This window comes from Astyanax mexicanus, chromosome 15, assembly GCF_023375975.1.
Source record: "Astyanax mexicanus isolate ESR-SI-001 chromosome 15, AstMex3_surface, whole genome shotgun sequence".
Taxonomy (NCBI): domain Eukaryota; kingdom Metazoa; phylum Chordata; class Actinopteri; order Characiformes; family Acestrorhamphidae; genus Astyanax; species Astyanax mexicanus.
Window position 1 is genome coordinate 13,790,800 of NC_064422.1, and position 14,331 is coordinate 13,805,130.

Sequence of the window (14,331 nt, forward strand, 5' to 3'; positions counted from 1 at the left end):
TGCTGTCTTGGTCACAGATGCGCCAGCAAGACGTGCACCAACAATTTGTCCTCTTTTGAACTCTGGTATGTCCCCCATAATGTTGTGTTCATTGCAATATTTAGAGCAGAACTGTGCTCTTACCCTGCTAATTGAACTTTCACACTCTGCTCTTACTGGTGCAATGTGCAATTAATGAAGATTGATCACCAGGCTGCTCCAATTTAGCCATGAAACCTAAAATCCCACACTAAAATGATGACAGGTGTTTCAGTTTCATTGTTCAACCCCTGTAACCCCTGTAGTTTCTGCTGGTCAGCACAGCATTATTTACTGTCCACAGGACACAAAAAAATCACAGGACAGCAGCAGTTTTATCATCATTTTTAACATCAGTGTATGTAATCACTCATTTATGTAAAAAGCAGATGTACGTACTTGTTCCCGTAGTCGATCTTGGAGGTGACCTTCTGCTTGAGCTCTGAGAGCTCGTCCTGCGGGAGAGTTCCCGACAGAATCTGAGATCTCCACTCAATCAGATCATAGATCATATCCCTCACCGTATTAAACATCTCCCGCTTATCACCCTGCAACACACACACACACACACACACAGAGACACACACACGCGCACACACAGTCAGTGTATCCAGTGCAGAGCTAATTAAGCCGTCATGTTAACGATGACACAGTGAGAGTCAATTTTAATCTGCTGAGACAGTCAGTTTCACACAACACGGAGCATAAGAGTCACACACACACACACACACACACACACAAACACACACTCATGTACATGTGCACACACTCATGTGCACACACACACAGCACTGATCACTATTACTCACCACATACAGGTCCCTCCATATCGAAGCCCATTCCCGCAAAGTGGTGGTGACCTCGTGCACCAGGGGCAGCTCTGTGGGGATCACAGTCTCCTTTGGTCTAAAACAGAAAAATTAGAAATATTAATTTAATAAATCTCTCTATATGTCGCTTTCTATCCACTGCTACCAACAGAATGCTAGAGTTAGGGTTATGGATTAGGGCGTACAGCAACACAACCCCTGTAAAGCTTACATCACGGCATGTATAGTGATGCCAATTCAATCCACAACGTTTCATTCCTGTCTGTTGATTATTTCTGGGTTTATTAAGGATGTATGTGTTTCTTGTTATGGATTGATGGATGAATAGGTGTGTGTATGTATGTCTGGGTGTAACAATAGTGTACAGTCCAGGCCAAAAGTTTGGACACACCTCTTTTTCAATGCGTTTTCTTTATTTTCATGACTATTTAAATTGTAGATTCTCACTGAAGCATCAAAACTATGAATCAACACATGTGGAGTTTTATGTACTTAATACAAAATGAGCTGTCCTCCACAGTCACCGGACCTGAACCCAATTCAGATGGTTTGGGGTGAGCTGGAGCACAGAGTGAAGAAGGCAAAGGAGCAACAAGTGCTAATAAACACCTCTGGGAACTCCTTCCTTCCTTCAAGACTGCTGGAAAACTTTTTATTTCAGGTGGCCACCTCTTGAAGCTCATTGAGACAATGATGCCAAGAGTGTGTAAAGCAGTAATCAGAGCAAAGGGGGCTATTTTGAAGAAATGTTTCAGTTATTTCACCTTTTTTTGTTAAGTACATAAAAATCCACGTGTTCATTCATAGTTTTGATGCTTCAGTGAGAATCTACAATGTAAATAGTCATGAAAATAAAAGAAAATGCATTGAAAAAGAGAAGCTGGGTCCAAACTTTTGGCCTGTACTGTATATGTAGGGATGCTGGAGGCCGAAGAGAAGGGTAGGGCTGTGCTGTTTCATACATATTTCATTACAAAGCACACAGTATATCCAGCTCTGGGAACAGATATTTCATCACACTATAGACCATATGGATATATTGCTTTGGTTATTTGCTTTGTAGCTACAATAAATCTACATTAAAAACAGTGTGTGTGTACATACACATATTTAAAGTACTATACAGAGGTTTAAGGCCCCTAATCACATTATTATGAAGCATTTCTCTCAGTAGTAAGAGAGTTTATACTGTAGAGAGCTACTTTCCTACAGACTTAGGATTTAACCTTAATATATCTGTGTTTTGGGGGGTTCTGAGCTCACAGAGATCAGGGTCATTTACTACCATAAATTGATCTCAGTAATTAGGAACTGCATTAAATTACCGGTATCTCAGGACACCATTAGGAACCTCTACAACTCTATAAATGTTGAGACATCTGGCTCATTGAGTCAGCAAACATGGTGGTCCAACCCCACACTGAGAAACACCATTTTTAAACAATTTTCTTTGTTTCTGTTCACCTTTATCTTATTTCTGATCAGCACTGCAGTCCGACACTTCCTTCTTTCTGCAGTATTTTTTTGGCGGTGTGTGAATAATAAAGTAATGTGCTTTTTCTTTCTTATTCGAGCAGCCTCTCCTCAGAGTTCCCTCAGCTCATATCTTCAATCTTCTCCTAATAAAGAATTCTGCTTTCACCACCGCTAATCCTGACCTTCTCCGTGTGCCACATTCAGATCGTCATTTCAGATGAATGTTCATCGCCGCTGCCGCCACTTTAGAGAACAGCGATTCTGAAACCTGCTCTCAATCAGCGCTCTGATTACCCCGACCGCTGGATCTAACTCCCTGTTACTCCCTCTGCCGCAGCTCCACTCCAATCAAAAACCAGATCTCCAAAAGCTGCTTCTCACCAAAAACCCTTCCTCACGTCTATTCATAAAGCATCATTTCCTACTGGCTTATTCTGAACCCTTTCAAAGGAGAAGCTCTACTGAAATCAGCCTGAGTCGCTGAGCGGAGAGAGGGATAGGAACTCTGTGAGAGTTCTGTAAAGCTCTGTTCACTGGAACTTCTCACAAACACCGCCTTACACGCTTCTAGTCCTCCTGGAATTGTCTCAAAACACCAGTGTAGACAATTACTACTGTCTTAAAGACGCCCTAGAACAAATTAGCTGGATCTTATCTTGGCCAAGCGAATAATGAGTGTTTAATACATGGAAATGACAAACCAAGAAGATCAAACAGAATCCAAATACAGAACCGGAAATACAGCCAGATTACAAAATCGCAAAACTGTTACATCACAGTCTTAACTCACTTTATATAAACTCCTAAAATTTGGCTCATTTTATTTGGACCTCCAAAAACCCTGTAAACATCAAAAGCTAAACCTTTAAACTAATAGTTTTAATCATTTTAAACTATAATTCTCTAGCCATCTTCATTAAGCCTGCAACTGTTTTATTTGAGCTTTTTTTCTTTTACCTTTTTTATTTATTTTATTCGTTTCATCCTTTTACTTTTTTTATTATTGATTTTACTTTTGGCATTTTACTTTTTTTTTATTTAATTTATTGAATCCTTTTATTTTTATTTTTATTTTTTAACTTAGTTATTATTTATTATTATTATTTCATCATTTACTTTTTTTTATAATTTAGGTGTTATTTTGGGGGGATTTTGTAAAGAACAGTAAGATTACTCACCCGCTGCCCTCAACCGTAGCCTCTTTTAGATGTATGTAACAGGCAGGAAATATACCCTACAAACAAAATAAATGATTACGTGCTTCAGGTAGGAAATTATATCAATTTAATACATAGACAGACAGACACATAGGTCCAGATAGCTGTCAGATAGACAGAAACAGACAAGACAAGAAAAGACTGATTAAAAAGACTGATGGACAGACACAAAGATGGATAGAAATATAGAAATCTCATTTAGAGAGTCAGATAGAAAGATAAGAAGATAGAGGGACAGAGACAGGCTGACAGAAAGACAGACATAAAGACATGCAGACAGATGGATTAAAAACACAGATGGACAAATCCCATTAAGACAACCAGACAGAAAGATTGACAGAGGGACAAACACAGGCGGACAGACAGGAAGACAAAGAGATAGATATACAGACAGATGGATCGAAGGAGACAGATAGACAGACAGATCACATTAAGACAGTCAGGCAGAAAGTTGAACAGATAGAAGGAGCGATGGATGTTTGATAAACAGACAGTGACACAGAGACAGATTAAATATGACAGATAGACAGGCAGGTAAATGAAGACAGACAGCTAGCCGAGTAGACAGACAGGTAATATAAATAGATCATGTAAAATTGGCACAAACTAAAAACTAAAACAATTAAAACAAAAAAATTCTTATCATCTAGAACCTCTGTTCTCCTACACTGCATTCTTTAACTCTGATTTTGTCTCCCACTGATAATTCATCTTTTATTGATTTCCAGGTTTCAGGTGTTAAACTCTTTCTGTGGAAGATGAATTAGTTCGGAGACTCTGCTCCTCATAAATCAACTCACCTTCTTTGACTTTCTCCTCAATCTGTTTCCTCTGTACCAGCCTGCGTGAAACAGAGGGTATAAAACATTACCGCTGCTACGAATGATTACATTATAATATGATTATGCACACTGTGTCTGCACAGACACTTCCTGTTTATGGAGAGAGTTTGTATGCCGGGGACGTGTTTCATAAATCACTCTTTGACATGATCCCTGAGATCCTGAACAAACCGCTCAATGCTAACAGCTTTAACAAACCATTTACAATATGCCTGAGGGCCAATCAGATTACAGCATGACAGCTGAACCGAGACTCGATGTGAGGACCGTCTTTTTAACAGAATGTAAATGTGGAGGGGATGCAGAGTGTAGAATAATGAAAATAGAGACTGAAGCTGCTGAAAAGAATGAGAGGAGCAGGGCTGAAAAGGCAGCTTTTGGGAAAGGCTGACTGCAATTACACCTGCGAGAGCAGCGCGAAGGCACTGCTGTCAATGACAAAGTAATAATGCTCAATTTTCCCCAGAAAAGCGCCGGTGTCAGACTCGATCAAACCCATCATCATTTGTGGGTGAGAGGAGGAGAGAGAGAGAGAGAGAGAGAGAGAGAGGGAAGGGGGAGTGAGAGTGAGAAAGAGAGCAAGAGAAAGAGAGCAAGAAAAAAAAAAAAGAGTACGAGAAAGAGCATAGGAGAGCAAAAGAGAGAGAGAGTGAGAGAAGGAGCCAGAGAGAGTGATAGGGAGACAGAGAGAGAGCAGGAGAGAAAGAGAGAGAGTAAAAAGAGAGAGCGAGAGCGAGGGAGGGAGCAAGAGAGAGCAAGAGAGAGGGAGGGGAAGTGAGAGAGCGAGACAGAGAGAAAGAGAGAGAGAAAGTGCGAGAGTGAGGAGGAGAACAAGAGAGAGAACGAGAGAAAGAGAAAGAGGGGAAGTAGAAGTGAGAGCGCGAGAAAGAGAGCAAGAAAGAAAGAGGGCAAGAAAGAGTATAAGAGAGCGAGAAAGAGTATAAGAGAGCAAGAGAGAGAGAGAAAAAGAGAGAGTGTAAGAGAGAAAGAGAGCGAGAGAGTCAAATGTACTAAATGTGACCTGAGCGTGAGAATGTATGTTCCCTCACGCCAGTTTCATTTCAGGCGTTCTCACGTGTCTAATGTGTGTTTATCAGTTAAACACACATCGAAATTACAAATATTAATAAATCATTCACGCACCAATCAGCTCTCAACAGCGATCAAAATACAGACCAACAGAACACGTCTGATTGTAACGGGAGGTGAATAAAGAGGAAACCTTCGCTGATGTGCATCAGGCATCAGGTATCAGATTACAGGTATCAGGTAAGACTCACCTTCATAGGTCTCCAGAATGTGAACTGTGTCTCCAATCTGCAGCGACAGCTCCTCCTCACTGCGAGCATCATAGTTATAGATAGCTGAGGAGAGAAAGAGACGGATACAATCAATCAATCAATCAATAATCACAGTAATCGTACAGCAGGAGAGATTAAACGCACTGTAGTAAATGTTAGAGGTCCATATCATCGCTGTCCATTAAAAACATGTATCTCCAAAATGACAATTTTGCAGGAAAGAGATAAAACCTTCTTAACTTTCAATGGATGTCAATGTAAAACAAAGTTTTAGGTAATTTGAGAATTTCCATTGTTCCATTAACAAAGACAATTTGACACAGTGTAAAAGACAGTTTGTATGTTTAAATTATATTAATAAACTAAAAACAATAAAAAACAGACATGCTTTATTTTTTTAATTAGAAGGCGACAATAGAAAGGGCCATTCTTCTATTCTGCAACCAGCAACTCTTAAGACTCTTGGTTAAGGCTCCTGTTAAGTGCTTAAAGAACGTTGACCCAACAACTGTACATTTAATTATGAATAGCATAATTAGTCCAGTTTAATTGGAGGAGTTGCAGTTTATTCTGAATAAATGTCACTATACTCTGCATTAAATGATGCATTTTGAAATACTGTGATTATCTAAAAACTGATTTTTAAACATATTTTAAACATATTGCCCAGTCCTGATACACACTCTTCCACTGTTCAAGACTGAGAAACAAGTTCTAAAACTGTGGTTCTTAAAATCAAACTCGGTCATGTAGCACGACTGGGCTCCGGCCTTCTCACTGGTGTAGCTTTAATATGAGGAGAAAATCTTCAGTGGGGATGATCTCCGTCAGTCTTTTCTCATTTAAACGACTTCCTCCCCACCTCTGCTTTCCTCCCACTGACCACCCTTTCATCCCTCTCTCCCTCCCTCCCTCCCTCCCTCTCTCCCTCTCTCTCTCCCTCTCTCCCTCTCTCCCTCTCTCTCTCCCTCTCTCTCTCTCCCTCTCTCTCTCCCTCTCTCTCTCCCTCTCTCTCTCCCTCCCTCTCTCCCTCCCTCTCTCTCCCTCCCTCTCTCTCCCTCCCTCTCTCTCCCTCCCTCTCTCTCCCTCCCTCTCCACAGCGCTAGAGAGAAGCCCTTCTTCACCCTATCACTTCACAAAGATACTCTGCTTTTAAAGAACAGCTGAAGAATAGAGAGAGAGAGAGAGAGAGAGAGAAAGAGGTGTAATATCTCCCCTCTATTCACTGCAGTTATTCATCTCACACTGTCCTCACTGTACTCTCACTCACACTGCACTATAATAGTGCAGGACAGCACAAGAGGAACAAGATCAACCAGCAGACTGAGAAATTACAGTCCATAAATTACCCACAAGCCCCGGGAAATTACACACAATAAATTACACTCAAGCGCCGGAAAACTGCAAACAACCAGTCATCAAATTCATAAATGCTTATTTCATAAAAACACAACACGAACATTTCCATAAATCTACCATTTATACACTGAACTGCTGAAATTCCAATTAATCCAGAACCACAATGTCAACAAACAATAGATGGAGAGTCTTAGCACTACAACCAGTGATTTACTCAGCCAATATACCACTCACACACTCACTCACACACAATTTTATTTAATTTATTTTAATGCTGGTATTTCCCTGTATTTACAGTAGAGACACATTGTGGTAATGTGGTCGGTGTGTGGAGGCTCCCCCCTTCACAAGGATGAACAGGACTCCAGCAGTAGGTTGTACTCGAGCATTTTTTTTTATTTTTGAGTTCTCCAGACAAAAATAGAAAAGAAAAACTGGAAAGAAAAAATAAGTAAATAAAATAAAATAAAATAAATAAATCAAAAACTGGAATTATTAAGCCAAAGCTTTTTCAAGCAATTCCAAATGGCCTCTTCTGGCAATTCAGCGGCCAGCTAGTGTCGTCGACCGCAAGGCCACCTAGACACGACCATTCTTACGAAAAAGGAAAGAAAAAAAAACATGAACTCCCCATCCCAGAGTCCCCCCCCTATTTATATAACTAGCCCCGCCCCTTGGCAATACCACTACTGGGCTAGTGGGGATTACAATTTAACATAACACAAACAAACATGTAACACAATACAATAAACAGCCATCCTACAACTACACACCTAATACACCATACACATTCCACAACTTCCCCCATAACCTTACATACTCCTCCCTCCCCTTACAGGTACTCGGACTATGCCTCCCCCCCTTCTACATACAGCCGTGGGCTCGCCGGCCAGTACAAGGGTAGCCCTGGAAGGCCGCCGCACTTCCCTAAGGAACAGGATAGAAGAAAGGATTCAGGTAAGTTTACATACACATTCAAAAAAAATACATACACCATCTTAAACCAAGTGTGCTCAATGTCTCTGTGCAGTATTAGTGATAGGGTAGTCTCACTGACCCTGTCACACACATTACTATTAGTTTACTGTGGTTTAGGTCTGGCAGACTGGAGATTTTTTTTTTACTTTATTATAATATAATGAGAGAGAGAGAGAGAGAGAGAGAGAGAGAGCACGCAGGTGAGAGAGATCGATTTAGAGCGCAGGTGAGAGAGCATGCAGGTGACAGCAAAGGTGAGAGAGCACAGGTGAGAGGGAGAGTGCAGGTGAGAGTGTGAATGTTTGAGACTTAAGTACAGTGATGGTTTTGTCGACAGTTTGAGGGAAAATGCAGTGCGGATGAATGCACTGAAGTAGACTCAGACTTTAGAGCACTTTCACATGTTTACCTTGCTCTGTGCACTCTCAGCGTTTGGCTTGTTTATGTGTTTAATGCAAAGTATCGAAAATACTACAGAGATATTTCATTCAGCGATTTTTTGGTATTCAATTCTGGTATTCAGCCTTAATCATAACCCCTGTATCGTGATGCACCAAGGCTCCCGCCAGAACACAAACAATGCAGACAGGCATGTTGTTTAAAATAATGTGTGTGTGTGTGTGTGTGTGTGTGTGTGTATTAAAACAGTGCAGTAATGAGGTGATGCGTATTACGGTGCACCACTCCACAGTCTGGATCCATCACTGAGGCGTGAGGTCTGATCCCAGCCCTGAAACCTAATCAGCCCAGCTTCAGCTCCTCTTCCACTCCAGCACAGACCTTAATTCGCTCTGGTTTTGCTGCTGTTTCAGGTCCTGTTATTTATCCAGAGTCCTCTGGCACACGCTGGGAGAGAGCCAGAAAACAACAAACAATAGAAGAGGAAAATGACTTCAGTAGTTCCACACAGAGCAACAACAGGAACACAGCAGAAACCAGAGAGCAGAGTCCCTCTGCACACTGCCCTCTTCCTTCACACTGCAGAATACACCACCATACACTCTCACACACACGCTCTCACACACACGCTCTCACACACACGCTCTCACACACACGCTCTCACACACACGCTCTCACACACACGCTCTCACACACACGCTCTCACACACACGCTCTCACACACACGCTCTCACACACGAAATAATAGATAAATGCAGTCTTTTCGTAAACACACAGATGATAAGGCAAAGTTAGCTCAGCTAATATTAATATCAGGGCCAAACCGATTTAGGAAATTCAGAACTGAGTTTTGTTCTCACAAGATCTCAACTTCTTCCTTCAGAATAAGAAATACTTCTTTCTGTTTTACTGTGTTTCTGTTTACCTGTATCAGTTCTAATGGGGTTTGGAGTTTTTACAGTAAAGAGTTTCTCACTGCTGAGAGAAATGATTTGTAATAAAGTGATTAGGTGCCTAAACCCTCTGCACAGCACTGTATCGACACACTGGAGCTTAATATGGCCAAGTCATTTAAACAGTATTGACTTGAGCTGAAGTGCAAAAAGACATTAATTAAAAATGAAATAGAAAATAACAATAACAGAGAGAGAGAGAGAGAAAGAGAGAGAGAGAGCACAGCCAATAAGAATCCAGATTATACAGTAAAATACTCAAGACTACAGAACTAATCATCCACTCAAATTACATATATTACAATGTTATCTGGGGAGCTGTTTTAACTTGTGGTTTCTGAGGCTGGTAACTCTCATGAACTTATCCTGTACAACCAAGGAAACTCTCGCTCTTCCTTTCCTGGGGCGGTCCGGATGAGTGCCAGTTTCATCTTCTTAAATCCTTTTTGGCACCCTTTGTGGTGACTGCACTTGCGGATAATTTCTTCTAGTTCTTGAAATTTACTTTAGGTTTGACTGACCTTCATTACTATTTTATTTCTTTACTTTTTCTTTTTTTTTTACTCTTTGCTTCTCATAATCTGGATTAGAATATTACTCAAATATTCACTATTCACTTTATACCAACTCATCCTCTTCACTACTTTACAAGTGATGCTCTCAAACACATTAATTTATATATTTTTTGTATTAATAGCCTAAATTGTGTTCCGGTTTGTGAAGGATGAGAGAGAGAGGGGGAATAAGAGTGCTATAAAGAGGTCAACTAGGAAAACAAAAGAGAAAGAGAGAGAGAGTGAGAGAGAGAGAGAAAGAAAGAGTGAGACAGGGGGTTGGGATGAATATGTATTATAAGAGCAGGGACAGAGCGGAAGCAGGACGGGGGGGCGGGGTGGACGGGTCTCAGTGTGAGTTGGCTGGTCTGTATCTCTGGCACTGAGCTGAAACCCCTGCAGCTCCTCCACTTCCCCCAAACCCACAGCTCTGCATTCACTCTCAGTCAATCAGTCCATTGAGGAGCACTGCACTCTGATCCAGCTGTAGGAACTACCTCAGTAATGCTGCGGCTCCAGATCAATACTCTCTTCCATACATTAATCATTTAGGATGTATGTGTTAGAAATTGAATGCATAAGAGTTTAACATGTGTTCTAAACTCAGTATTTTTCATTTTTATGTATTTCATCAATAAAAATAAGCTAAAATATTAGTGATGCTTCTTTACGTACTTTTGCACCTATAGTTGTGTGTAGGGTTTAGAGTTCATTTAAAAAAGTGAAAGAGAGAGCTCACAAGAGCAAAAGAATGATAGAAGCGAGAATAATAAGCGAGAGAGGAAAACAAACACACACGTACATAAAGTGAAATAGTGACAAATAGAGCATCCTGATTGGCCTCTCCTTATTCACTGCCTTAATGCTGAAGCAAACACTGATGTCCTTTATTAAGTTAATCAATACAGCTGCTGATTTTATTAAATGTCTTTTTATTTATATTTTATATCTGCCCTGGGGCTTTTATTATGAAGAACAAAAAAATGCCGGATTAGCCCATCAACTAACTAACTGGCGATGTGAAGGCAAGGTGTTTTGCAAGCTGGATTAACAGCTCATTTTTGATAACAGATGGTCAACACTATGCTAGCAGCTCAATGCTAGCTAAGAGCTAAACTCAGCAGTTAGAATTGGAGGGTGTTAGCTTGAATGCTAACTGTTTAATTATAACGAATTGCTGATTTTTGATATCAGAATGATCTTATTGTACTGGTTAGATATGGTAAGTTTTGATGTTTAATATGATGTGTATGATGTCTGTAAATTTTGTGTGTTTATATCCAAATTCTGCTTTTATTCCTCAATTCTGTGAATCGTGTTTTCCACATTACGGAAAGCATACAGTTCTACATATACCTGTTGAATCAATTCCTAACCCCATGTGTGGACTAGAGGGGAATAAAGCCCACCAAAACTGAGCTGAGGGGTAGAGAATCTCTGTTCTCCGGACAATCACCACTGTTCCATCCATCCGATCAGAGCCGGGTTCTCCAGCTTCTTGATCACATAATGGTGATCATAAAAAGTGTTTTGAAAAACCATAATAAGCCATAATATCCAATATGGCCAGTTCACTCTTAAATTGACCCCTGCTGTACCGGGAGCTGAAAAATCACTCCATCAGAATCCATTACAGCTCTATAAACCAACCAATCATCACTCCACTCAGCCCCCAATCTCAGATAATCACACAAAATAATACTGGAGCAGAAAATAAATAAAAAAGTGTAATAAAAGTGGGAGACCCATTTTATAAATAATAATAGTATTATTTTTATTCTTTTTCCTCTCTACAATTCTACTAATTTAGTTTATTCTACACACATCCACCCACTGTAATCCTGCTCAACCCAAACACCAGGACTGTGTAGTCTCAAGATGACTGGTGATATAATGAGCATCTAGATACAAAGGTTACAATACAATACACTGCAATAAACTGGAATACTGTAGTTAAATATTGTGAATACTGTCTTAGTATAAAAACAAAGAACCATTTTTATAAAATCTGAATAAAGTAAACATTTACTGCAGTGATAAATGTAGGAGTCTATAAACGTAGTGGGCAGCGTTTAATCTCAGCACAAAATGAACCACTGTCTGACACCAATCCTTACATGTAAATTAATAAAAAAATAATAATAATAATAAAAAGATCTCTTAATATATACTGATACACATTGTGTAAGATATATTATATAAGGTTCACTCTTAGATACACTCTCATTTTGAGAACACACCTGGATCACTCAGTAAACACCTTAACCCTCCTTTTATATTCATTCGTCAGGAACAGCAATGGTGTTCCTGGGTCAATTCGACGCGGTTCATATTTAATTATCCAATTCTAAAAAGCTGTGTGAATATTTTATTACTAACTACATTGCTAATTATTCAATCAATATTTATTGCAGTGGTGTTCACTACCTCTAACAGGTAATGGTTTAAAAAAAATGTTCAAACTTTGTGTTTTATTACTTTACTACTTTTGAAAGACCAACATATTACACATAATAGCTTTACATAATATTAAAACATAACATTGCAATTTTATTATAGTTATTGTTTACTGCAGGGGGTTATATGTTGATTACACTGATTAAGGCAAGCGGAAGTAGTTTTATAGTAAAGTTACTTTTAACTATATTTCCAAGATCTTTAAACTTTTAAACAGGCTAATTCCCCTCCTCCTCCCACACCACTATCCCAACCTGTAGGAGAGGAATGAGGGAACGAGCGAGACTCCGTGCAGCAGGAAGCCTCAGCGAGTATCTCTTCTTTAGATGTTTCTCTAATGGGGTGTAATTGCTGGATGTAGTGCTCAGACTGAGGTCTGATGGGCTTCATTTGGCTCAAGCAGGAACAAAGACGCTCTTCAACCTAAACGACTACCAAGAGTCCCTGTTCCCACAGTAAATCAATCAAGTCCAGCAGTTCCTCCGTCATCTTTATCTGCACTGCTGCTGAAACAGAGCTGCAGCAATTAACCTCACTCTCAGCTCAGGACCACCAGCAAACCAGCACCGAACAGAACTGAGACACCAGGAGAGAAACAAACAGCAGAACTAAAGAGAACAGGACTTCTCAGGAGAGAGAGAGAGAGAGAGAGAGAGAGAGATTCTGTCAGAACCTGCACTTCTCCAAAACACACCAGCAGGGTTACACTCGTTTAACTCGTTTAAAGAAAAGCCCAGAATATGTCCAAAACTGCAGGGCTGTACATCACCTCAGAGTGATACACAAATCTGAAATAATACAATGAAAATGTAATTCAAGCAGAGACATTTCCCCCACCTTTAAACAAACATGTGAATTCTAATTTTACTGTAAATAATCAGTCATCAGCAGCCGGAGTCTGAGAGAGCAATAAAAATACTTTTTAATACTGAATTTCCTACAGAGATTTAAGGTGGTAAAGCTTGACTCAGCAATAATTGTAAACATTGTGTATGAATTTGCGTGTCACACTGGACTAACAGGAATTCCGGTTTTCCAGTCAGTCGGTCTTCCCTGCCTGACAGTGACTTCCCCAGAATGCAGCCTGACAGCCCTGTAATTAGTAAGCTTATTAAAGTAACACTACAGATTACATCATTTTTTCAATGTAATAAATCTGCTGCAATAATAATCCTGCACACCAGCTCAGAAAACACCAACGCATCCCCGTCACTGATAAACAACAAATACAGACAAACATTACAGATATTTAACCTGTTTCAATGGACACTTATATACTGTTACAATAAATAGACCATCTTTAACCCTAAAAAAATAATTCTTCAGCTAAAAAAAGTTTGTAGAATTTCTATGGTGGTGTTGCATGGTTGGTCCGGTATTCCAGGTGGATGCAGTGGTGTTGCCAGGTGGAGTTTATTGTAAATATACGTACATAAGAGCAAAACTAAATTTCTTACAGAGAATATTCCCAGCTCAGTCTCTACTTATCACTGCACCACAGCGCAACTGGCTAATATTTTAGAGCCCGGAACAAATTGCTCCTAATGGCGTCGTAGCGCTCAGAGAATTACCATAATCCTTCCTGACAAAAAAAATAAAATCTGTTTGCTTGCATCTTCCTCGTGTAATGGCTCTCCGAGGCTCATTTTCCTATTGTTTGGAGATTGCCTCTAATGCTCAAATGAAGAATATGATAATAATGACACCAACTTACTGACTTCATAACTAAAGCTTTAACCAAGCTCTCGCTGAAACAGAGACGAGACGACGCGATTCGGGAAGTAAAAAAAAATAAAACCCAAAGCTGTAAAAAGCAATCTGAAACTGTAGGGGAACTAATGCATGAGCGTGTTTTTTCCTTGTTTTTATCTTGAGGCAGATTGAAAGATTAACAAAAACTCATCATTAACATCTGATTTTATCTCAAGGCAGAGAAAAGCTTAACCA

The 14,331-nt window shown here is 39.9% G+C and overlaps 1 protein-coding gene across 2 annotated transcripts in view; it reads right to left on the reverse strand.

Annotated features, from left to right (window-relative positions):
* dock1 (dedicator of cytokinesis 1) overlaps positions 1-14,331 on the reverse strand; it is a 280,761-nt gene that overhangs the window by 240,340 nt on the left and 26,090 nt on the right. For both annotated transcript variants that reach the window (XM_049464935.1, XM_049464936.1), the window contains exons 2-6: positions 5,664-5,747; positions 4,342-4,382; positions 3,503-3,558; positions 828-924; positions 418-566 (exon numbers count right to left, since the gene is read on the reverse strand). In XM_049464935.1, the coding sequence (XP_049320892.1) occupies positions 418-566; positions 828-924; positions 3,503-3,558; positions 4,342-4,382; positions 5,664-5,747 (427 nt within the window). The remainder of the gene's footprint in view (positions 1-417; positions 567-827; positions 925-3,502; positions 3,559-4,341; positions 4,383-5,663; positions 5,748-14,331) is intronic.